At 42.6% G+C, this 26,192-nt stretch overlaps 2 protein-coding genes across 5 annotated transcripts in view; both read right to left on the reverse strand.

Annotated features, from left to right (window-relative positions):
• KAT14 (lysine acetyltransferase 14) overlaps positions 1-20,777 on the reverse strand; it is a 32,805-nt gene extending 12,028 nt beyond the window's left edge. Inside the window, exons 1-6 of the mRNA XM_046679242.1 lie at positions 20,517-20,777; positions 18,460-18,578; positions 13,465-13,586; positions 6,993-7,174; positions 5,179-5,595; positions 4,497-5,062 (exon numbers count right to left, since the gene is read on the reverse strand). Coding sequence (XP_046535198.1) covers positions 4,497-5,062; positions 5,179-5,595; positions 6,993-7,174; positions 13,465-13,586; positions 18,460-18,578; positions 20,517-20,775 — 1,665 coding nt within the window. The 5' untranslated portion in view covers positions 20,776-20,777. The remainder of the gene's footprint in view (positions 1-4,496; positions 5,063-5,178; positions 5,596-6,992; positions 7,175-13,464; positions 13,587-18,459; positions 18,579-20,516) is intronic.
• Positions 20,778-21,068: 291 nt separating this feature from the next.
• Positions 21,069-25,745, reverse strand: LOC124248780 (protein PET117 homolog, mitochondrial). 4 transcript variants are annotated; one of them, XM_046679243.1, is made up of 2 exons: positions 24,091-25,745; positions 21,069-21,229 (listed from the first exon to the last, which is right to left on the reverse strand). In XM_046679243.1, the coding sequence occupies exons 1-2, from the start codon at positions 24,481-24,483 to the stop codon at positions 21,080-21,082; spliced, it is 543 nt and encodes a 180-aa protein (XP_046535199.1). In that variant the 5' UTR covers positions 24,484-25,745; the 3' UTR covers positions 21,069-21,079. The 4 variants fall into 4 exon arrangements, with proteins under 4 accessions (XP_046535199.1, XP_046535202.1, XP_046535201.1 ...); XM_046679246.1 differs by having other exon boundaries at positions 24,537-25,731; XM_046679245.1 differs by lacking the exon at positions 21,069-21,229 and adding an exon at positions 22,314-22,581.
• Between the last annotated feature and the right edge of the window lie 447 nt (positions 25,746-26,192).

Raw genomic sequence — 26,192 nt, forward strand, 5'->3', positions numbered from 1 at the left:
GTCGTCTAGCAAGAAATTAATCTAGGAAGAAACAATGAGAAGTAAGAGTGAGTAAACAATTTAGTTTACTGTTATCTAAACAAGCAACACAAAAGAAAAAGACAGATGAGAGCATGTAAAGCTATTTTTTTGTTTAGGGGGAAGACCACATGACAATATTAAAAAATTAATAGAGAAATAATATATGTCTTAAGTTAGGACCTATAAAAAGAATAAAAATAGAACATATAACTTTCTTTATAGCAAAGAAACAACATCATATAGACTATTTTCTCTGACCACCACATAACTTGTAGAAATTAAATCAACTCCTAAAAGATATCTTAAAATTCCCATATGTCTGAAACTAAGTTATTTAGCAGTAGATAACTCGAGTTAAAGAGGAAATATGAGAGAAATAACAAAACGCTAAGTACTGACTGACAATAAAATCACATCATTTCCAAAGTCACATTATAGGGAAATTCCCTATCAGAAAACAAGAAAGAGTATGGATTGAACAAACACATCTACAGTTGCTCCTCTGTGTAACTCTGCATTAAAATGAAACTAAAATTCCAGGTTAAGATGTGGGATTAAACACAAACATCCAATTTTACTCCCTCCCAATCCCCACTAGAACTACAGAAAGACTTAAGGGGCGGGGAGACAAGCATACAAGAACAGAAAGATCAGGAGAAGAAACAACAGTAACTGGGAAGCAGATGGACAAATAGCAACTGATTTAAAGCCAAAATTCCAAGCTGGCTTTGGGGAAGGTGAGAACCAGCCCAATCTGTACTGCAGAATCCTCCTAAAACCCAGGTGGCAGTACCAGATTCCTCTGGAACCGGGAACAAACCGGGTAGTAAATACGGACCAGGTAAAAGCTGTGTGCAGAGCAGTAAGACCCCCAAATCTGACCTCCGTCCCTGCTGCCGGGTGGCTGCCCTCCCCACAGAAGGCTGGAGGTCCCATCGCTACAGGTGTAACAGGGGCTCTGGATGGGGCAGCCCACAGAGCACTGGGGTGTGAGTACTGGACAAGCTGAATGCTAAGATCCCCCTTCCACTCCCAGGCAACCAGGGTTCTGAGACCGGAAGACTCTTCTATGGGGACTCTGACTAGCCCAAGAGGAAAGACCTAAAGGAAGGGACATTTGGGGTCCTCAAAAGAGGACTCACCTAGATAATGGGCTGTGTATAGAACTCAAGGTCCAATCTCACTTTCCCGCAGAATTTGAAAGCATGCTCCACTGTCTACTTCCTTCCAGTATTGCTGTTAAGTTGGCTCTCAGCTTTACCGAGTGCTGGCTTGGCATTCTGGCTTTAATTCAAGGTTTTTTCAGACACATAAGGTCTCAAATTCTACTTCTCAGGCAGCTTTCCTCAGGAAGGCACTAAGGATGTGCTTCACTAAAAAACTGGAGTAAACCTACAAAAAGGTAAAGATGGGGCACAAGAAACAGAAGATTCAATACAGAAGAGGGGAAGATGGAGCTCTGGTGAGGAGAGATTCCAGGACCACTGCTGAGTGATCCCAGAACTGCAAAGCGTGGCCAGTACAGAGTGACAGGTGTGACTCAAGGGGCAGACATACTCTGGCTGCCGCACTGGACCATCTTTTACACCTAAGTGGTCATGCCCAGCATCTCACCTGTGCTCAGCTTGGCTTCACCACACACTGAGACTCCTTTACTCCCACCACACCTGCCCCCGGATCAGCTGAGAACACCCCCGACAATAACTGCTCTGACCTCCTACAGGCTGGAGGAAGCATGTCAGCCCTGAGGCAGGAAATACAGAGGACCCCACCCCCTGATCAGATTTCTCGCACATTCCCTGGTATACCCTGCAGCCCTGCCTGATGCTCACACAGCAGTGAGCCTCATGTTTCCCAGGACTCCCTAATGACCTTGACCACTGACTTCTCCAGGAGGGGCTCATGGAAGCCAGAACATGACTGCGTGAGTTTCCTGAGGCTGCTATATACACATTCCATAAACCAGGCAGCTTAAAACAACAGAAATTTATTCTCTCTCAGTTCTGGAGGCCAAAATCCGAAATCAAGGTATCAGCAGGGCTGTGCTCCCTCCGAAGGCTCTAGAAGAGAACCTGTTCATGCCTTTCTCTTGGCTCCTGGTGTTGCCACCAATCCTTGGTGTCTCTTAGCTTGCAGACACATCACTCTAATTTCTGCATCAGTCATCCCATGGCTTCTCTCCTCCGTGTCTCTCTGTGTCTCTTCTCCTTTTCTTATAAGGACATCAGTCATGGCAGATTAAGGGCCTACCCTACCTCAGTATGACCTCATCTTAACTAATTACATCGGCAAAGGCCCTATTTCCAAATACGGTCACATTCACAGGTACCAGGGGTTAGGACTTCAGTAGATCCTTTTGGGGGGCACAATTCAATCTTCAACAATGACCTACAAAAACCGTTCAGCTTATTTTCTCCTGGAAGCCTTCATCTAACAGTAGCAATTTCCTTACACAGCTCCATTTGTGCTTTCTATTTAGTTTAGTTTTTTTTTAACTAAAAGTATACTGTTTTGGGATAAAGAGATTAAAAAAAAGCAGAGGAATGATTAACACTAGAAGTCAGAGAGTGGCTCCCTCGGTGGGGAGCAGGCAGTGCACAGAAGGACTTCTAAGGTGTCTGTAATGCTGTTTCTTCACCCAGGAGCTATATTCATAGGTATTTCTTATTAACCTTTAAACTATACCCATATGATCTATGCATTCTTGCATGAGTATGACATTTCATAATTTAAAAATTGAGTACAGGTATTAAAAAGACAAACCCATGAGAACAAAGACCAGGTGAAGAGATGACTGCAGCAAACGCATATGAACAAGTGGCAAATGACTAAGACCAAAGGGAGCCAGAACCTAGGGCAGCAGTGAAGACGGGCCAGGAGCTGGGCGACTTACAGGCCAGAGCCTCAGAAAGGCGCAGCAACGGGAGGCATCAGCTCCTGCCAATGGTGAGCATGGGCAGGAGGACTTTGGATTGACAGTCTCTTCATTTAAGAGGGTAAAGCCCCCAGCTACACCCCCACTGCCCACATCCAGAAATGACCTTTCCCTCATGGGCAGAAGGCCAGACTCTCTGGAGGCTCAAAAGAAAAATTCTGGACACAGGGGCACCTGATACAGCTAAGGATGGGAGTCCTGTCCTGAAAACAGGGAGACTCAGTGGAAGCTTACTAGCTGACTGGTCAGCTCCTGGCCCTCCCCACCTGGTTCCTAGGATGCAGGCAGGCAGGTTACTATTTCTCAGGAAAGATGGGAAATAGGAGAAAAAAAGAAAATTAAGGGCATCCATCTAGAGAAAGGGTCATCGACAAGCTACAGCCCACAGGCCAAATCCAGCCTATTTTAGTAAATAAAATGTTACTGGAACACAGCCACGCCCACGCCCATTCATTATGTCTTATCTATGCTGCTTTCACACTGGAACCCCAAAGTTGAGAAGTTGCAACTGAGCCTGTGAGGGCTGCAAGGCTGAAACTATTTACTGTCTGACCCTTTTAGAGAAAAAGTCTGCCAGCCCCTGGGCTAGAGGGTACAAAATCCAAATAACAGGGGCGCTCCAAAAAGACAAAACAGAGAAAATACAGGACAGGAAATTAGGAAGCCATTCCAGAACTCAAGAATGAGAGTTTCAAATTGAACAGGCCCACATACCAAATGCCCAGCACAATGAAGGAAAAAGCCCTATACGTGGTACATCACTGAACAATATCAGAACTCCGGCAATAAAGAGAAGAGCCCCCGAGTTTCCAACAAAGGGAAGGATAGAAAAATGTGTAAAGAATCCAAACAGGCAATTCACAGAGAAACAACTAGGAATCATGAAAAATGTTTAACCTTACCTATAATCAAAGAAATGTAAATAAAAAAACAAGATTTCACTTTACAGCCATCAGATTAGCAAAACTAGTTAAAGGCTGGCTAGCAGCAAGTGCTAGCAAAGATAGAGGGAAATAAGAGCTCTCGTTCCTGCCATGGGAAGGTGTATTTGGCAGTTCCCAGGGACACTCACAAACCTGGGTTCGTTCCACTGAGTACCTTTTGAGCAACACGGACAGCACACTGATCCCTTGGCTACTATTTCTACATGTTGTCTCCTGACTACATGGACGTTTACATGTCTTCAGATCCTGCTCAGCATGGGGTCTGGTACACTGTATGGTCCTCAACAAATTTGTCAATCAAAGCTACACAAAACCATGTACAGCAACCCTCAGGGACTAAGAGATACAAAGAAAGTGTATAGGTTCTGTCTAAAATGCCCAAAAGGGAAAAAAAAAAACAAATCCAAATGTAGTAAGAGATATTCATATTGAACAATTTCAAAAACTAAAGCCCAGCAATTTTTTCTATTTTTTTCCCTTGCTATTTTCTTTTCTCTCCTGAAACTACTCAGGATTTTAAATGTCCACTGCATGGTGCTGCCTGACCCACCTCCACTCCTGCCCCCAAGAGTCTAAGAGCATGTGCTAACACCCACCTGGTATCGGTCAAGGATTCTAAAGTCCTGACAGGTGGTTCTGTAGGTGGCTTGGCCAGCTGGAAGCCGGGAAACTCCTTCTTTGGCTCCATAAATCCCATCAACTAACAGAAGAGCAGCATTAACAACTTGATCCAAGTCAAAAAGTGGTAATCCCCTATCCCTTTTCGCTTGTCTGACAATCAGTTTCCGCTTCAGTCTCCGGGCTTCTGGTGTCATGGCAACAGCACTGGGACAAGCTTCCAGCCTCTTCAGGAGCAGCTTCTCCTCGTAGATGCTCACAGGGGTGTACTTGGGCCCTTTAGGTTTCCTGTCCTTCTCCAGCTGGGGCTTCCTCTTTTCTCGAGCCCTCGTCTGCAAAGATGTGTTGGAATCTGTGTCTTCACTGTCAATGTCCATCCTGTCAGGTTTTTCCTCCTCACTCTCTACCTCCTGCTTTATCTGCTCTGGTGCTCGGACTTTCTTCCTGCCACCGACCACTGTCCCAGAAGCGGCTGACCCAGCAGGGGGCGGAACATACTCCATCCCTGGGTCTATGACTCCATCACCTTCCATCTCATCATCATCTGTGCAGAATATAAAACAGGAAAGACGAAATGCAGGGCACACAGCCCACAAGGAGAAAACATACACATTTATATCATGGGCCACACATAAAAGACCCAAGAAAGCTAAGTCTTACCATGAAACAAGGCTTGTGGGGGCATCACATCTGGAATCAGATCTGCTTCTGAAAGCAAGCTAGGTGTGGCTGAGTGGGAGGCGGGGGTCCCGGGGGCAGAGAAATCCAGAGATGGAGAAGGAGACGGGCTTGTCAGCGGGGTGCGGTCAGAGGAGCTCAAGGATGAAAAGTCAATCACTTCTCCTTTTTCTAGAATCACTTCCGGCCTGCGGCCTCGGCTTATGAACTTCACAGGGGTAGAAGAAGTGCTCCTGTCAAGAAAGCCAGCTGCTTCCTTCTGGGCTCTTCTAATGTCTTTCGCTTCCTGAGTTCGAGACCTTTTCTCTTTTAACTCCATGGCAGATTCCACAGGATTCCGGCTCGCCCGTTTTCTAAGGCCCTCAACAGTAATGATGGGATCTAAAGTTGGTTTTGAGGCTGCCGGAAAAGAATAAATATCTAAATTTTTTAAGTAACTATTCAACTTTAGTTTCTTTTGCTAATTTATTATTGTGAACCCACTACCATGTTCAAAATAGAGAAATGTTCAATGCAAGCCCTGAAATAAGACTTAGCTATCTCTTAACAAGATAAAAGGAAATATAATGCAAACTTAATTAAATACTATCTTTCACCTATTTGGACTGGTAAATATTAAAGTGTGATAGCGCTCAGCAAGCAAATGGGGACATGGACATTCTTCGTGCCTTTTTTGGTAGGACGCAAATTTCATTACAACTTTTTGGAGGGTAATTTGGCAATAACAATGAAAATTCTGAATGAACATGCCCTTTGATACAGCAACCTGTTTCCAGAAATTTATCACAAAAAATTTGAACATATACACAAATGTGTACAATTATAGTATCACTTAAAATAACAACCACCAAAAAAGGCAGAAATAACCAAAACGCCCATCAACAGGGGAACGGTTTAAGAAATTATTGTACAGCCATTCATGGAATGCAATGAAATGTGCTTTTATGGAAAGATGTCCAAGGTATCCTGGTAGTTGGGGGAAAACCGGAGAAGGAGTATTATAGAAGGAGTCTATTTATTTATTTAAATAAGAAAAAGCTTAAATATGCAGGGATAACTTCTACAAGCATTTAGAGGAGACAACGGTGGCTACTCTGGAGAGTGAGACTGTAGGCAGGAGGGGTGCAGGGGGACTTTCTGACTTTACACACTTAACACTGCTGGACTTGTTCACAAATAGATTTTTAAAAATTTAAAAGCTCATTAAAAAGTTTTTGGATATAAAAATCAGATCAATGTGTGACAGTAAGAAGTTACTGTTAAACTTTTTTAAGTGTGAAAATGGCATTATGATTGGGCTACAAAAGAGAGAGTCTTTATCTCTTAGAGATACATACTGAAATAGTTAAGAATGAAATGTTAATGCCTGGGATTTGCTTCTAAATAATACAAGGGTGAGGATGGGTGGAGGGTTGGGGGAAAGCACTCAGGGTCTAGATAAAATGAGACTGCCAGCAGCCAACTGCTGAAATGAGGTGAAAGGTACATGGGGATTCATTATATTACTCTCTTCACATTTGTATTTGGTTAAAATTTTCCTTAATAAAAAGTTAAAAAAAAAAAGAGTGAAAATAGAGAACCTTTCAGATACCAAAGGAAATTTATAAAAGTGGTACCTTGATTAGGAAATGATAAAATACTTTTATATGATATTTATTTATGGCACAAAAAGTGCCATAATAAAACTGCCAAGCAGAGCAGCAATGAGGCAGACAAGCAGGGCCTGGCGGAAGCAGGATTGCCTCCTGAGCCCACGCTTGCTGGACTTTGGTCTTGCACTGCTCTCACAACGTTACCTTTCACTTTCAAAGCAGAGGCAGACAACTTCTCTCCTTCAGGCTTCATTGTCGGGGGCTTGTTGTGAACGAGCTTCCACCATCCTGGTTCTCCAAATTCCTGAGCACCTGAACGGAAGTACATAGGACTTCCCACGCTGAGGCAACCTGCCACTGTGCTCCACCAGGTTGAAGTCTTTTTCCTGCAGAGTCCAAGAATTGAAAAGTTATTGACTTTTTGATTCTATTGTCATATAGAAAATACGCTGTATGTATACTCTATGACTCCGCGCCTGTGACATGCTATGGAACCTCCAGTCTTTGAAGGAACAAAGTATGAGTCAAGGGAGAGGCTCTGGAGTCTGCCTGCCTTCAAATCTCGGCTCTACCACCCTCCATCTGCCTCAGTTTCTTTATCTTTAAAATCAGGACAATAGAACTTACCTCACAAGGTTGCTGTGGGATTAAGTGAAATAATTCAAACAAAGCTCATAAAACATTTCTCATCACGATTATGGAGTTCTACAGGCTGATTTTAATTAACCTGAGTTGCTTTTACATGTGAATTAAACACAGCTCTCAAGAAGGCAAGCAGGAGAATCATTAGCCTTGGTAAACAGTTCATTTAGCCAAGGAGTCGGGTGCATCCCTCAGTCTGCTCTATTTGTCTTTACGTAGAGCAGCAGGAATAAAACTACATGGTATGTTCTCCAAAAACAGAGCTAAACCTTGGAGGAATAACCAACTTTGGCCAAAAAAAGAAAGCACTTCAAAATAACTACACAAAGGTGTATATAACAAAACTTTTAAATGATATGTAAAATGTCAACTATTCAGGTTCCTATTGAAAATTCTTTTAAAGGCAACTATTATATTTCTACCTTGAAAACATAAAGCAATTACCCAAAATCTTAAAAGATGGTCTCTCATAAAAAGGCCAGTCTAACAGGTGGAAAATATTGCAAGGGAGGCAAAAGAAAAAAGCATTCTTTAGAACAAAGATGTACTAGAAAAACACAGGGGGAAAAAAACCAAAAAAAACCTTTTTTTTTCTTTCCTTGAGGAAGATTCACCCTGAGCTAACATCTGTGCCAGTCTTCTTCTATTTTGCATGTGGGTTGCCACCACAGCATGGCCACCAACAAGTGGTATAGGTCCATGTCCAGGAACTAAACCCAGGCCCCTGAAGCAGAGAGGACTGAACTTAACCACTAGGCCACAGGGCTGCGCCCCTACCAAAAAACTTTATTAGGCATCAGCATTATCTGAGGTGGGGAGAATGACACCCTAGCTTCCACACCCATGGTTTTGGTCCCAGAGCACCTCTTCCACATTCTCACCTTTTTCTAACATTTCCAAGCCTCCCTCCTGTTGCCCCAAGAATATGACCAAGGCAGAAACCATTCCACTTGCATTCTCACACCACGTGTGTTGGTCTACCACCTCACGGTGCCCACAGGTCCCTTGGCCTCTGTTCACTTCTCTTCACATCTTTCTTCTTTCTGTTCCTCAGACTCAGTAATTCCTATTGTCCTGTCTTCAAGTTTGCTAAATCTTTCTTCCGCCCGCTCAAATCTGCCTTTGAATCCCTTTAGTGAATCTTTCATTTCAATTACTGTACTTCTCAAATCCAGAATTTCTTTTTGATTTCTTTTTAGGTTTTCTCTCTCTTTATCGCTATTTCTATTTCATTCATGGATCATCGTCTTCACTTTCTCCACATCTTCCTTCAGTTCTGCAGGCATCTTTAAGACCACTGTTTTAAAGTCTTTGTGAGTAGATCTACCATTAGGTCTTTTTCAGGGACAGTTTCTGTTGGTTTATTTTTTTCCTTTGAATGGGCCATACTTTCCTGTTTTTGTATTCCTTGTGTTTTTTGTTGTTGAAAATTAGACATTTAACTTTAATAATATAGTAACTCTGGAAATCAGATTCTCTTCCTTGCCAAGGGTTGACTGGTTTTTTGATTGTTGTAGGCTGTCTCTGTGCCGAAGACCAGACTGAGGAGTAAACTTAAGGACTTCTTGGTCCATCTCCGAGCCTGTGCCTTCCTTGTGCATGCGCAGTGACTTTCTAACTTCGCCTGTAAATGTGGTTGCTTTTGAATGTCCTACTCTTCAATGTCTGGCTCCAAAAAGGCAACAAAGAGAAAAATGAAGGTGGAGAGGAAAGTGCTGGCCCTTTAAAATCCCTTAAAGTCATTTTAGCCAGAGGGGGAGGGGCTTGCAAAAATGTAGGGGGCGGGGTGCAACAACGGTGCTGCCCGCCTTTTCATCTGCACTTCTGTGATAGGAAGCAGCAACCAGCGATTAGAGCACAGATCGCAATATGTGGAGGATAAGGCCCTTTGTGTTGACCCTGGATCCCACAGGCTATAGGCAAGTTGCTCCAAGAACATGTGCACTGCTGCCTGCCACAGGGCTGAAGGCTGTTGGATGGGTGGTACTACTGTACTATGAGTTGAAATTGACTGAAATTAACTGCAATTTATGGTCCTCTGGAAGTTGCAAGCCTTCAATAGACTCCAGAGTTCCAAAACAGTTACATCATACAGATTCTGCAAGTGCAACTGTTGTCTAGGTGGGGAGTGAGATTTCTGGTGCTTCCTACTCCGCCATCTTCCTAGAATCCTCATCATATAATTTTTTGAATTTTAAATATTATGAATTATTTATCACATTTCAAATATAAGATCCATTGACTTTAAGATACATGATTTTACGAACAAGTAAGGAGGAAAACTAGCTATCAATTAAATTATGACACACCATCACTTGTAAGATGTGTCTAGCTGTCAGAGATGTCAAAATTTGAAAAATTGTGTACCTTAAAATCAATGAAATACGGTAACAGAAAAAAGTATTAAAACTACCCTTCACTAATCAAAGTTATACGTTCTGGAAGAACTTAAGGCCAGGATCACAAGAGCAGATTAAATGATCATATATACAATGGAAAACTGTAGCAATTAAGCTTTTGTAGAACCTTTTAACTTATTTCTAAAATAGGTATATAAAGTTATTTAGATTCATCCAAAATAAACCTTCACACATTTAAACTTTAATAAAACATTGAAGGCATGAAAGAAAAGCCTGTAAACATCTGAAAGAAAATGTATTCAAATTTAGAACTTCATTACACAGTACACTATTCTCTTAGATTCTATGGCAAATGAGAAATGGTTAACTTTGTTAAGAATTTAAAGTATGCTCTATGGATGGCAGAATTAAAATCTTCAGTAGCTATGAAAATAGTTTACATGCTTTTGGCGGGCCACTTCTCTGGAGGGTAGTGATTCTGTGTATGTTCATACAGAGATGTCTGAGCACGTGGTGCCCACGTTGGGTGAGTGGTTTCGGGTGACTTTTCCAGCCACTGATCTTTAAAGCAGATTTCCCAAAGTGAAGGATAGCAGTGAGGCAGGAAACTGAGTGACAAGGAATCACAGAATAATTTTTCATTCTCTTTCACTCCTTCTGGTTAGATAAAGGAGAGAGTTAGTTGCTTTAAGTTCTCACTACCACCTTGTTGTCTCCCTTTCTGATCAACAAAGAGGGCCTCACCAATAGACACATGAAAAGATGCTCATCATCACTAATCATCAGGGAAATGCAAATCAAAACTACACTAAGATATCACCTTACACCTGTTAGAATGGCAAAAATATCCAAAACCAAGAGTGACAAATGTTGGAGAGGCCGTGGAGAAAAAGGAACCCTCATACACTGTTGGTGGGAATGCAAACTGGTACAGCCACTATGGAAAACAGTATGGAGATTCCTCAAAAAATTAAAAATAGAAATACCTTATGACCGAGGCATCCCACTACTGGGTATCTATCCTAAGAACCTGAAATCAGCAATTCCAAAAGTCCCATGCACCCCTATGTTCACTGCAGCATTATTCACAATAGCCAAGACGTGGAAGCAACCTAAGTGCCCAGCAACTGATGATTGGATAAAGAAGATATGGTATATATATACAATGGAATACTACTCAGCCATAAAAAAGGACAAAGTCGTCCCATTCACAACAACATGGATAGACCTTGAGGGTATTATGTTGAGTGAAATAAGCCAGACAGAGAAAGACGAACTCTGTATGACTCCACTCACAGGTGGTAGTTAACATATAGACAAAGAGAACTGATCGGTGGTTACCAGGGGAAAGGGGGAGTGGGGGGAGTGCACTAAGGGTGAAGTGGTGCACCTACAACATGACCAATAATAACGTACAACTGTAATTTCACAAGGTTAACTATCATAATCTTAACTAAAAAAAAAAAAAAGAAAGAGGGCCTCAGATTGCCTTTCCAGGCCATGGGATCCAGCTACGATTTAACAGCATTTATTTTCAGTGCACTTATTTTTATAGTTTCATTCTATTTATGGCAAATAATATGGGTTTTCTGCTTACCATGGTAGTGTGAAATCTCTTTTTAAAATAAATGGATTCTTTAAAAAAGTGACTTGAGTTTAAATAAGTAAATGATAACTCAAATGATATACTAATATGGCCAAAAACCACTAGTTTAATACTTAAACTGAAGAAAAGCTGGAGAGTAATTAATGCCTTTCAGTAGAAGCATTAAAAATAAAAAAGCTTTAGCTGATTCCTCTCAGAACACGCTCTACAAATGAATAAAAGAAACTGAACTTTTGTTAAAATATGGCAATATCCTTAAAAACAGGCAATTTAAACCCAATTTCATCCAGAAGACAATCCACTAAACAGAACAGCACTGAGAGATCATGAAAACATTCCAAGATCTAATTTTATCAGTTTTCTCCCTTTCTTGTCCCTTATAAATGGGGTATATTAAGTTCCATAAATAGTGCTAAATCATTAAACTAACACAACAGATCTCCTTTCTTTAAGAAAAAGAACAAGTTATACTATCAATTCTTTTCTTAGTACCATTAAATAACTCAAGAACAGAAATAACTCCTTTTGTAAAAATGTACTGAAGCTATTCTATTTTTTCCTCACAGCAAGCCTCTAGAAGTTCGCTCCTCCTTTTGACTGAACCTCCCTGATTTCTCAGCAACATTAGCGGAGCCATGACTTCTCAGCACCCAAGGAAACAGGCTGCTGCGAGTTCAGAGTGAGGACAGGTACAAACTCCCTGCTCTGACCTGATGGGATCAGAGCCTTTATCAAGTCTACGCTGACCCAACTATGCAAGAATTACGAATCTCATACAGGACTTCAGACGGCAACTAACAACCAGAATCTCCAACCATTTGCCCAAGGCAACTGCAAACTCACTAATCCCTAACAGCACCTTTAGTTACAACCCATGGATGGTCTTGATGCCTGTGCACTGGCATCCCTAAGTCTGAGGAACTAAAGCCGTCAGCAAGGAGGGGCAATCAGCGGCAAAATCAGAGCATTACTAGGAAGAGAGTGGATCTCACTCATAAATAGAAGGTAAAAACAACAAACACACAGAGACAGAGATTGGACTGGTGCTTACCAGAGGGCAAGGGGGAGGGAGAAGGGCAAAGGGGTGATGGGCACGTGTGTGTGGTGATGGATTCTGATTAGTCTTTGGGTGGTGAACATGATGTAATCTACACAGAAATCGAAATATGATGTACACCTGAAGTTCATATAATGTTATAAACCAATGTTACCACAATAGAATAAATAAAAATTTAAAAAGAAAAGAGTAACAAATGAATAAATCACATGAGTATTAATGTGCCCAGACTTTGTGAAGCACTATGAATAATACCAAAAAGTATAAAAGTTTGTACCTTCCAGAGTTAATAAAAACAAACACTAATAACATAAGACAAATGGGTGCAGTCAATAAGTGCCATTATTTTTCTTCTTCTGACCTCCTAAAAGGCACTGATTTTAAAAGGACGTAATAATCCTATATCCTCAAATTCGTCACTCATCCAACTATTAAACAGCCTCATTTCATCAAACTCTCTATTTTTTAACATCATAAAGAAAAGAAGAGTCTTAACTCTTTGCAATCTCTTCATTAGAAACCTCTGGAAGTAGGATGAGAGAAGTCTGGAAACCTACACATTTCACAGTATACACCTCCACTTTGATTTTTCATAAAATTTTTTAACCTAAAAAATAATATTTTCCGGATTAAAAAATTCTCTGTAAGGGGCTGGCCCCGTGGCCGAGTGCTTCAGTTCGCGCGCTCCGCTGCAGGCGGCCCAGTGTTTCGTTGGTTCGAATCCTGGGCGCGGATATGGCACTGCTCATCAAGCCACGCTGAGGCAGCGTCCCACATGCCACAACTAGAAGGACCCACAACGAAGAATATACAACTATGTACCGGGGGGCTTTGGGGAGAAAAAGGAAAAAAAATAAAATAAAACAAAATCTAAAAAAAAAAAAAATTCTCTGTAATTGCCACAAGTAAATACTCTAACTTTCTAAGAGGCTGAATTAGGCTGTCTCAAATCTTATATATCTCCTTCTATAAATCTTCATTCAAGCATAAGATTTTTTAAAACCACATTACCTATTCCCTAGTAAGAAAGTCCAATGTTTCTCAATAAATGCACAGATATCTTCTTTCCACCTGAAATAACCTTGACGTCCACTTCCTTCCAGAGACAAGTTGTACATTGCCAACATGACAACCTGAAACACAAAGGAAACAGGGCTGGGAGAAAAGCGTGATTAGGGATGTTAATCTTTGGGGGAAAAGATTGTTGCTTTACTTCTGATTAGGAATGGTGGGGGATGGAGGGGGAAAAGGAAGGATAATATCTGGGAATATTCTCAGTACAGAAGTCGTTCTTTTTTGCTTTCATTAGTTGACTATCACTAACCCACTTAATTATACTCGGTTGTTCCTTACATGTTACATTTGCAGGGCTGACATGTGGTTGAACTGATTATGATAAATACCTGCCATCCTAAGCAACCCCATCCCAGTATCCCACCATCATTCACAGTGCAGCGCTACACAGAGCGTTAACTCCTGGCCCTTAGGTCTCAGGGTGCCTCCTGCAGCCAGCATTTCTGACTGGCAGCACTAGCCTTTATTAAATATTTTGAAAATCACCCCTGCACAGATGCTTTCCTAAGCTCTGCAGAGGGCAGAAACAAAAGACTCAGAATTTCAGGGCTGAAAATAATGTTAGATACTGTGGACTCAGTGTTTGGCCCTTTTTCAGCTGTGGAACCTTCATTCAGATGCCATCAGCATCAGACGAGGGGCAGGAACCAGAAAAGCCTGGCGCTCAGCTCACTCTCAGAGGGCTCCAGACACCCCCCGAACTCAACGTGAAAACCCCTAATCTAGCCCGATCTTGTACGTCACAGATAACAAATTGATGGCCCCAAATGGGGAAGTATTTTCCAGAAATATATAACACATGCCATTGTAAGACTTCAATAACAGACAAAAGAGCGCACAAGAAATAAAAATCACTTTAAATCCACCATCAAGAAATAATCACTTTTAACATTTTCAGTGACTCTTCTTTCAGATATTTCTCTTCGCATCTAGATACAATTTTGTATACACAATTTTATGTAAACAGACAAAACTATATAAGCTATTCAAAACCACACTTTCGACCTAATAAAAATAATGATTGATTTGGGGCCAATGAAATTGAAAAGGGAATGGAGAATCTAAGAAAAGATCCTTAAGTAATTCTTCTTTCCAGAAGGGGTATCCTGAACTAAAAGGAGTCTAATAAACTACTAATAAATTCCTGCGCCCGCGTCTGTGCTCAAAGTATTAAACCCCCAAGGGCCCAGGGAAGACCTACGACCACACCGCTCCAAAGGGCCGGGTAGTTCTGAAGCTTCTGCTGACCAAGTTTCAATTTCCCCCATCCTTAAACCTGCAGAACTTGCAGATGGTCTACAAACAGTGAACCCCACCAACAGATTTTTCAAATTCTTCCACTTACGTTTGCCTGAGGCCTACATCACCCAACAAACGTCTTTCTTTAAGCAGTACTGTTCACGGGGAGTTGTTTAATGGATAGAGCTTCAGTTTGTGAAGATAAAAACATTCTGGAGATGGAGGCGGTGATGGTTGCAAAACAATGTGGAATGTACTTAATGCCACCGAATTGTACGCTTAAAAATGGTTAAAACCATAAACTTTTGTGTTATGTATTTTTACTACAATTTTAAAAAGCTATTGTTCAAGAAATACTTTAAGGAAAGAACGAAATGAGCTTCTTCTGTCCACTCTCAGATTCCTGGAGTCCCTCAGAAACATATATTCACTGTTAATCTCAGTGATAGAAAGTGTGTGTTATTTTATATCCGGTACTATTTTTTTATATTTGAAACATTTTGACATTAAAAAAGTTAAAATTCACATATTTACTTGAAAATAATTTGTCTTATTATCACAATATATACTAAACAAACTACAAATTTAATATACGAAGGACAGGGTTTTCCTTCTCTCCCGGAATTTGTAATCTAGAAGAATGAATCCCAGCTTAGTTTTCTGCTCTCACAATACCAGACCAAGCTCACCAGTAACAGGCCAGCCTTGTGGACCCAGCTCAGGCTGCCACAGCCACTTGTGAAGCTGGCACTTCACAAGTATCTACTGAAGATTACCTAGAATAATAATGAGCGCCGGGCATGGTATCTTTCTGTACGTGCAACGTAAGAATGAACGTCCAGGACAAGAATGTAAAAACTACCCTATCCTTCCCAAAGATTTGATAGTTTCTCCTACATTTCAAACAGTTGTTCACAAGTCACCAAGGAGGAAGAGAAGACACGGAAAGAAGTGGGAGGCAGGAGCCTTTTAGTCAGGAGACCAAACTTGGTATTTTGTAATACAAACCAACATTTTAACGTATTACTTCGATAAATCAACAAAGTTTAAGATTTAAAAAGACAGAAAATCCACATTCTAATATATTAAGTATACAGAGCTAGAGAATCTATTCAAAATCAACTGATTCTCTCCCAGCTCTTCCATGAGAGACTGGGTTTTTCAGATGCAATTAGAAACAATGGTCAGTAGTTTGCCAAGACCCAGAGGTGTCTGATCCAAGTTCTCACTTCATCACACCAGGGTACTATCCACCACCACTATGGCTTTTGGAAGTGAGAAAATAATTTTCAAGTGATGAGTCTAATTAAATACGCAAATTGAGCCAATATTATGTATTTTGAGCAATATAACAAAAAGCCAGTAGTTCTTTCAAAGGAGAACCTGCACAGAAAACTCATATTCTTGAAAATAACAAGGTACATGTATTTGCTCTTCCTGCATTTTACAGTTTTACGAGAAGCTATTTGGAGACCAGACGCGAATCTGCCTATGTGTACACACAGGAGAATAATCAATTAATATTAATCTGACCTTGCCTAGACATAGTATCCCATGTACACTTTGGAAAAAAATCCCAACTATAACACTCAGGAGACTATATCCTCAATACAAACTTCACTTCATTTTCTATCTACATATTTTCAGGCAAGTCAAAAAAGGCTCCCTAAATTCACCACTGACAGGTTTCATTAGGAGATGTCCTAATAGAGCATTGATAATTAAGATAACAGTCTAAGCCTGCTAACACAACTACACTTTACAAGGAACACCTTAAGTGGCTTAGATGGCATAATCTAAAATCTCTTTCTCACTACCCTATTTATTTCCTTCACAGAAAAAGTGCTATGGGTAATTAACTTATCTGTCTGCTTATTGTCTAAAATAAATGTCTAGAATGTCAGCTGCCAGGGCAGGGCTCTTAGCTGTCTCATCACAGCAGTTTCCAGGCCTACAACAGTGCCTGGTTCACACAGGCACTCAAAACCTGCTGAATGAATAAACATAAAAACCGAGTCATGTCTAATTTATAAATAGTGTTTGGAACTTAAAGACTGAATATACATTGGTGTCTCTTTATAGACGCAGTAATAGAAAAACAAAATCTAAAAAATTAATACAACCCAGAGATCAGTTAAAAGCTACTGTTCAGGCTATAGTTGGCTTGGATTAGGGTGTTGGTATTGGAGGCAGTTAAAAGTGCACATGAGTATTCATCAAACAAAAAATAGTCAAACGTGTCTGAGTTCAAATGCAGAAAAGCTGGATTATGTTGGTGTCTGCAATCAGCCACATTTGTCTTCCAAATCTATTTCCAATGTGGCCATCTTCACATTTTTAAACATGGTTTTATTGTCCTAAAACTGGCTGCCAGAAAAACTCAAACTTCTTCAATTAAAGTCAGTTTGGCAGAGTAGTCCCCCATTATCTGCAGTTTCAGTTACCCACAGTCGGAAAATATTACATGGAAAATTCCAGAAATAAACACTTTATAAGTTTTAAATTGTGCGCTGTTCTGAGTAGCCTGATGAAATCTCAAGCCACCCCGCTCTGTCCCACCTAGCACGTGAATCACCCTTTGTCTAGCAGATCCACGCTGCACACACTACCCGCCTGTTAGTCACAGTAGCCTTTCGGTTATCAGATCAACTATCACAGTACTGCACTGTTGGGTTCAAGGAACCCTCATTTTACTTAATAATGGCCTCAAGCTGCAAGAGTAGTGATGCTGGCAATGTGGATAGGCCAAAGGGAAGGGGAAAGTTCTCAGCTTAATAAAGAAAAAAAAAAATCATAAGGTGAGGTTGATAAGATCTATTTTTATTATAGTATATTGCATAATTGTTCTATTTTATTATTGGTTATTGCTGCTAATCTCTTACTGTGCCTAATTTATAAATTAAACTTTATCAGAGGTATGTGCGTATAGGAAAAAACACAGTACATATAGGGTTCAGTGCTATCTGTGGTTTCAGGCATCCACTGGGGGTCATGGAATGTATCCTCACAGATAAGGGGGTACTTTGTTGTTAGTGCCATCAAATCAATTCTGACTCCTAGCGACCTGGAACCCTGCCTGGTCTTTTTGGCTTCATCCTCTCACCTTCCAACACACTACAGCAGACAAGGCTCTGCTGTTATTCACTGGGTTTTCATAGCCAGTTTTCAGAAGTGGGTGGGCAGGTCCTTCTTCCTAGTCTTAGTCTGGAAGCTCCACTGAAACCTGTCCACCATGGGTGACTCTGCTGGTATCTGAAATATCAGTGGCATAGCTTTCAGCATCACAGCAACACATAGCTGCCACAGTATGACAATCGGCAGACGAGTGGCATGGTTCCTTGACCGGGAAATGAACCTGGGCCACAGAACTGAGAGCACCAAATCTTAACCACTAGACCACCAGGGCTGGCTAAGGGAGTGGAGGGGGAGGGCGTCTACAGTATTATATATAAATGAAATCATGTGGAGAGATTTTCAAGAATCTCAAACCCAATTCACTAAGTTAGCAGCAAGCATTTTTACCCAGGACTCCTTTCTCCATGTATTTATTATCATATTCATTGTGAAATAAAAAGTTACCCTCAAAACAACTCAAAAGCTCATACATCATTTCCTCATCCTCTCGATATTTATTCCCATAAACTCCTTGGGGGACCAACCTCACAAATTCCAGAGTAAAAGCATTTTACTCACTTGCTGCCATGTCAGCTTCAGCCTTTCATACTGCTCCTTGCCATCTTCTGAGCAATCAGAACACGTAAACCTAAAAAAATTGTCACCCTTAAGGTAACTGAGCTGTTCCCTCAGCTGACCTAGGAGAAAAACAAAAAGGTACATCACAGGTGTTTCTAGAGCAGTGGTTAACTCAAAGATTTAACCAGTTTATCAACCAGATTTTCAAGTTTTCTATGCTTTTTCATTTTTTTCAGCCAATCCATGAGAGCAGGATGGGGGTGGGGAAAGGAGTAGAGATTGTCGTTCTAACATCAAGTGTATGCCCACTAAGACAGATCTGTGGTTCCCTAACTTTTGGGAGCAAGGTACTAGAAAAGCAGGTATTATTGTTCTCAGTGGATATTTCAACTGTTAACATCCTGACTCCTACAGGAAGTCTCTTCACACATTCATTCAAGAAATAGCTGAGCTCCCACTGTGCCAGCCCTGGGCTAGGAACCGGGAACACCCAAGACAGACATAGTGCCTGGTCTCAGCAGTTGGCAAATTCCGTGAGGGCTACATACAAGGAAACAGGTAATCACAACAGCACAGCAGTTCTCGATCCCCACTATGCTTCAGGATCACCCAGGGAGCTACTGATGGTTTTCGATATGCCTAGGCCTATCCCACACAAAATGAATCAGTCTCTGAAAGCGGTGCCTGAGTCTCTACACTTTTTAAAGTTCCCCAGGTGATGCTGATGCTCTGGGAGACAGGAAAACCACTGGAGGGGAATGTGATGTACACCGTAGGGCAATGTGAGGGCACATAAAAGAGATGCCCAATCTGCATTAGGAGGAGAAGTGAGCTGGAAAAAGTGGGGTCTACAGGGGATGTGACGGATGACTGGGATTGGCCAGGTGACGAGAGGTGCTTGTGCATATGGGAGGCGGGATGGAGTCTGTAGGGGGTTGGACGCGTAGTCCAGAGAGGAAAGTAAAATGTGCAAAGTCCTAGGGATAAGACAGAATTGTTGGTGAAGAATTCAAAGTTCACCCTAACTACAAAGTTCTGTTCATGTGTGTGGATAGGAGGACACCAAGGAGAGAGGCTGAAGCAGGTGTCAGGGCCCGATCATGAAGGACAGTTTAAAACACATCCTGCGAGGACAAGGGGAACGCCACTGAGACTTTCAGGCAGAGCCCTGAATTAATAAGCAGAGAGAGCTCAGAGGCAAAAACTAAATAACATAATAAATCCCAGGTTTGTTTTCTGTGAAAATGTTATTTATTAATAGTAACTATTAATCTGAATAGTTGAATCCATCTTAAAAACACTTCCACATATCCAAAAATGACCCTCATCACAATTATATATAAAAATTTCTCTGACCTAGCTACAAAATTCCATTACACAAATAATTCCTGCAGTACATATGTCTTTATTAGTCTCTGGCTAATGGAAAAATCCTGTTTTGGTAAATCTCACGATAGCTGGCAAAGCATACTCCTTGAGAGCTAGGAAGCTGGCAGTTGAAAAGACGGAGCTGAAAGACTGAGGTGACAAGGGAGCATGTGAGTATGTATCTCTCGCCAGTGGATCAAGGAGGCCAGCAAGCAGAAAATAAGAATGGTCTTAGAATAGGGGCGCAGAACACTTTTAATCTGCTAATTCTGACTTTATTTCAGCATACAATAGCAGGAGTTTTCCACGTAAGTTAAATACTAAGAGAGTAATTTTTCTGACCTTGAATTTTAATTCGACACTAGGTCTATAATTTGGCCCCAAATCCATAACAAGATGATCTTGTTAGAAAAATGTGGCTAACTCTTTAAATGACACAGGATTTGCAATTTTCTAATTTTTATTGGATTACCATCAAGAACGTTAACATGATAGAGGTTGACAGTAACTTTTATTAGTACAAACGTGCCTATGTTTTATATAAATTTGTAATTAATTGACTAAACTATAATAAATATAATAATTATCTTTTTATTTAGGTCTACTTTACATTCATGTTTCTTTCACAGATAGAAAAACAAACTTTCACATAGGAATTAACAAATCAAAGGAAGTGAGAAGCTCCTTACTGGCTGGTATCCATTTTTGGCACTTGTCACAGAAGTAGGACAGCTGCTCCTCCATCCACGACATGTCTCCTTCATCACTGTTGAGGGAATCCCCACTCTGATCATGAGATAAGTCCACCGACGCCTGGTCCTCCGACTCAACAATCAGGAGAGTCTCCCCCTCCACCTCCCCCTCCTCCAGTCCTTCTGAGGTAGACGTTCTTGTGGCTTCATCATCGTGCCGACTTATTAAACTACTGAGGTGGATGCTACTATCCATCTCTTCCTTCTCACAGGTTCAGAAGTGCTTTTCAGTAACAGTCCTAAGCTCTGCACACCAAGCTAAAAGGGGCTTCTATCAGGATCACACAAATGGAAACTCTTCAGAAAAGCATCTGCCCACTGCTTTACTGAGATATAAGAAATTTTTAAATAATTTAGAATATATGATCCATAGTCCTTTTTTTGATCAAGTTTAAAAAGATGGTGACCAAAAAAGGATTGAAATTTCGCTAAGCTACTCTCCATCAACACACACACACACAATGCTGTCTGTCTCATGGATTTTTCACATTCATTTCAAGTCATGTTTTTTGAGATCCTTTTGCCAATACCATCTTCTCTCTTTCTGCTTCAAGTTGCTCAGTCAAAATAATCTGTTCTCCCAAAAGACGAATGTTTTCTTTTTTCCGATTTTGTCTCTCAATGTCTCTGATCACACCGTCACGAAGCCTCTAAAAACGTAAGAAACAGATTTCAGTAACACCGACCAGGTGGTTCCCATCCTTGTGCCACTTAAATCCAAATAACAGTGTTACCAAAATACACCTAAAGCTTCCAGATTCTAAATGCCCAATTACTACTTTAACTTTCTGTATAAATGTAAAATGGAATAAACTATCAAATTAACTTGGTAGTGTGATATAGTTTTATTCCTGAAATGACTAATCATGTTTTAAGAAATTCCTGAACATTCAGTATAAAAAACTTAAAGGGAAATAATAATTAAAAGAGAAAAAAGTGCCACTATGCTGAATTTTAAAAGTTTAATTAATATATGATGCTTTAAAAACTTGACAAGTTATACAGCAACTCTGAACTACTTTCCTCTTAGTAATTACCCTAGCTGAATGATAAACATCAAAGGAAAAAAAAGATTACTAAAATTTGAACAAACTATAAGGATGCAAGAAAGTAAAAAAAAACTGGCTTCTCCTAGAATGTAAAGAGAAAAAATAAAAATTATTCAGAATTATTAATCAATTACATAACAAAGAGAGTAGGGAAAAAAAATAATGCTGCTACCAGAGGAAAAAATAAAGGCCCATCAATGGTAGTTACTTTGATAAGCACTAAAGACAGTCAGAAAATTCCAGAATGTGGACCTGGCACCTAAGACGAGACCTTTAAAGCATCAATGCAGTCATGTATAGGTCACAAAATAAGTTTTTAACAGTGGCCTTGTGAGGCAGAATTAGTGGGGGTGGGGCTGGGCATGTTTTTCTTTCATTATTATTATGTGTGTTTAAAACTCACCAAGTACCTACTTGCTGGACCTCCTCCAGGCCCAGCGCTTCACTTGCTGCTATGGGGGGCTGGGAGATTTAAGAGTCCTGGGACTGATAACGCAACTGAAAACCAATTTTCCTGAGCCCTGTACCCCTGGCAAGATCTCCAGAGACAGCAATGGAGGCTGTCATTCCACCCCTCTCCCCTCAGCTCCTCCTGTCCTGGCTCCCTACACCATGACACATCTATAGACTCCACCCCACCCCCAAAGTCCACTGCAATTACTCTTTCCACACCTGCCTCTGAGACCCTAGCCTTCCTTTCTCAGAGACTTCAGCACACAGCCTAGCATCTTGCTCTCCATCCATCATTTGCTATCTTCCTCCAAGTTTCAATGTCTATGCTGACTGCCTCAAACATCCCTCCTGTGACTTCCACTTAACTCCCTTACTAACCAAGAACTCTTCACTATTCTAACTCCAACACCTAGGACTCTGGCTCCTCACCTAGTACCACTTGTTTTGCTGGGTTCCTGTGAGGATTAAAGATGATGTAGATAGAGTGCTTAGTACAGTGCCTGGCATGTGGTAGAGAGTCAAGAACAAGAGGAAACAACAGTCATTCTTTTATTTCTTGCTTCTTTAAATCTTCTGATACACCCAACACATCAATCTTTTTTTTTTCTTTTGGTGAGGAAGATTGGCCTTAAGCTAACATCTAAGCCAATCTTCCTCTATTTTGTATGTGGGTCACCGCCACAGTATGGATTATGAGTGGTGTAGGTCACCAGCCAGGATCTGAACCCGTGAACCCTGGGCTGCCGAAGTAGAGTGCGCCAAACTGAACCACCATGCCACTGGGCCGGCCCCTCAGTCTTTTGTCCTACTCCTTCCCACTGCTAGGAAGTAAGCCCACAATGAATGTCCGGATGTAAAACAAACACAGATGATTCTGGTCAATTTTTTCTTTACCTCTAACTTCCAAATATCTAAATCCTCCTGTTCTTCCACTTTCTAACACAGTGGTCCTCAACCTGGGCTGCATGTTAGAATCCCCTCAGTTGATTTTAAAACATAGCTAAGCTGGATCCCCACCCCCAAGAGATTCTGTTTAACAGGTCTGGAGTAGGGTCCAGCCTCAGCTGCACTGTCAAAACTTCCCAGGAACTTGGGACCTGTAGCTAGGGTTCAGAACCAAGCTCTAACCTATCCCTACTCCGTACTTTGAAAATCCCTGCATTCACTGACCTCACAGCTACATCTGACATACTATCCTCCACTCCATCTGAAACTGTCTCAAGAGCACCATCTTTTCCTTCTTAGAGGAAGCCTTCTGCCTCTATTCCAAGAGCTACCTCCTTAATACCTGTACTTTAATCCCAAATCTCTAATCTCTTCCAGGCCCTTTCATCATTAATCATCCCATTACCGCCTCTGCAAAACTCTAGTATCATCACAGGTTTCTGCTCTGATTTCCACAGAGGGTGAACACCCAGGACAAGGCCTCATCTGCTTCATCTCTCTATACGGAGCACAGAGCACCGTCCAAGGCACGAAAAAATGGTTTACTATTGATTCATCCTGGTCATTACTTCCACCTTTGGCAACCCCCAAACCCCCAACAAGGTGTTCTCGAGAGTTCACCAACGGTCTGGTTGCCCCTTCTGACATTCAACATCCAGCACTGATGGAATCACTCAGTCTCAGCAGAGGCTGTGCTTCCTTATCTTTGGCTCCCGAAGAGCCTGGTGTTGTGCCTGGCACACAGCGATCGTCCTTAAACGTTTGCCAATTGAATAAGAAAGAAAACGTGAACTCAAAGAGAGAGAATGGACCGCCAGTCTACTGATCAATAAGTCACAGACATTTCTAGAAGTAAAAAAATTGAAAAAAGAAAATTTGGAAGCTGGTATCTCTTGTTGTTCCCAGAATCTAGTCTCCATAGCAAACTGTTCCTTAAGGAAAAAAAAAAAAAACCTAACTATTTCACCCAACTACCTCGGCCAAAGGCACGAAGGCGAGTGCGCGGGAGCCTTCTCTTTCAGGGGATAAAACCTTATTAGCATTTAAACAGGTAAGAACCGAACCTTGAGCCTGGGAGTGGCAGAAGGCCGGTCATTTGCTGGGTGCACCCCAAGGAAACCCTTCCCCGCCTCTACCCTCCCGCGGCCCAAGCGAGGTGCTGAAAGGTTGCCGACCCCGCGGGCCGGCTGCCCCTGGGAAACAGCCTGGCCGACAGCCCGCGGGCGCGCGTGCGCGGAGCCCGCCGACTCCGGCGCGGAGGGCCGGGACTGCCCGGGGCTCCCCTGGGCCCCGAAGGCGCGCGCGGCCGCGGGGCTGCAGCGCCCCGGGCGGAGCGCGCGGCGGCCGGACAGCAGGGGGAGGGGTGGGGGAGCCGGGCCGCAGGGGGAGGCGTGGGGGAGCCAGGCCGCCGCCGCACGGCCAGGAGCGGGGCCAGACGCGGCGGCGCGGGGAGCCATGCGGAGGGACCAGAGTGCCGCGGCCCGCGAAGAGACGGTCACGTGACACCGACCTGCTGGTCCTGCCGCTGCTTCAGATGCACGCCGGCCACGGTGGCCGCCGTCAGCACCACCGAGAGGCCCAGCACTGCCTTCGAGGTCCTCGACATGCCCGCCTCGCCGCGCCCGTGCCCGTGCCCGCCCCCGCCCGAGGACCCCTGCCGCTGCTGAGCGCGCCGCGCCTGCGCGGCCAGACCCGACTCCGCGAGCTCCGAGCCCCAGCCGCCGCGAGCACCGCCCGCCGCCGCCAGACGCGAGCAGTCGAGAGTCGAGCGCCTCCCCCCCTCCCCCACCCCGCGTCGCGGAAACCGTGGCTTCGGCTGGGGCGGGCAGACAGGGGGTTGTCCTGCTCGCTGTGCGGGCGGCCAGGCTAGAACTCCAAGTTCAAGTTCTAAAGAGCCCCGACCCAAAGCTGGCCCCAGCAGCTTGCCGGGTCGGCGGTTCCATGCCTGAGCCACCTCCTTTCACCGCATCCCCGGTCCCCGGGGCGGGATTCCGGATGAGGTACCTTGTGGCCCTGCCCCGCGCGTGGCCCTTCGGGGCGTAGGGCTGACCCAGCTGCCCTGCTCGGTACCGGCGGCACCGACGCAGCTCCCGTTGCCCCTTTGGCGGTGGACGTGCCACTAGGACGTGGAGTTTTTGCTTGTGAAACATTGTAAACACGGTCACCTGCTTTCCCTTGGCAGTGTGGGGTGGCTGGTCAGGGTCTGATTTTTCTTAAAATCGAAAAGCCTTCTGGCTAAAGAGCATGCTAACGGGGCAGCGACACCTCCATGCCTCCTGATAGGAAAAGCGCCAGTCACCTTGTTGCCCATGAAATCCTTAGGAGGTCACTCTTACACCCTTGGAGCCTCAGTTTCCGCCATCGGTGAGAGGATCCCGATGCCCGCATTAGCAGGAACATAAATGACGGAATGAAGTGCGCTGCGAATAGCGTGAAGTACTGTGCAAGGCGTCGAAAGACAGTGGCTTTTCAAAGAAGAGGTATGATCATTGTCATTCTTTCCCACTAGAATTCACAGAGAACAAACTTCTTTCTGTGGAAACAGACAGCTATGAAGGGTATTGATTTGGGCTCAGCCTTGGTTAGCCTCACCCAAAGGCTTCTCCGACGTTCATCTCTGGTGCTTTGCTATTCCAGCTTCTGTTGTGTGAGCGCAAATGGCATGCGGTGAATATTTCTCCTAAGAATGTAACAAAATAAAAATAATAAAAAAATTTTAAAATACTGTTTTCAAATGTCATTTTGCTTGCAGCATTTTTCTCAGCCGGAGGGGGATGTACCATTGAATTGGAAAACGGGTTTCCTGCCCTAATAGACTTTGGAGTTAGAAGCAATTTAATTCAGGGCATATTTGCATATTTCTCAAAAGAAAAAAAAAACTATATTAGACTACTTTTTACTTGTGGTAGACTCCAGATATTGTTTCCCTCTAGGTCAGTGAGACTTCAGCAGAGCTACATGTCCTTAGAATGTACATGGGAGAGTTTGGTGGCCTTTCATTCTATCGTGATGAATTTTTCAACTTGTCTTCTTGAACTCTATTGTTGTTCTACCTTATGTGTTAACAGTGTCAAATTTAAAAATGGATTCTTTCTTTAAATATTTATAAACCTAAGCAGTGATGTTTTGTGTGATTATTGTCACACAAATTGCTGGGTTGTGAGAG

The sequence above is a fragment of the Equus quagga genome, chromosome 12 (assembly GCF_021613505.1).
Source record: "Equus quagga isolate Etosha38 chromosome 12, UCLA_HA_Equagga_1.0, whole genome shotgun sequence".
Lineage (NCBI taxonomy): Eukaryota > Metazoa > Chordata > Mammalia > Perissodactyla > Equidae > Equus > Equus quagga.

Bases quoted from the DNA above. Each gene is read 5' to 3' on its own strand.
- LOC124248780 (XM_046679243.1), bottom strand. From the start codon at position 24,483: ATGGCTCCCCGCGCCGCCGCGTCTGGCCCCGCTCCTGGCCGTGCGGCG. The intron at 21,230-24,090 runs GTTCGGTTCTTA...TTACGTTTTTAG, and splicing joins CTGCCACTCCCAGGCTCAAG to AGGCTTCGTGACGGTGTGAT.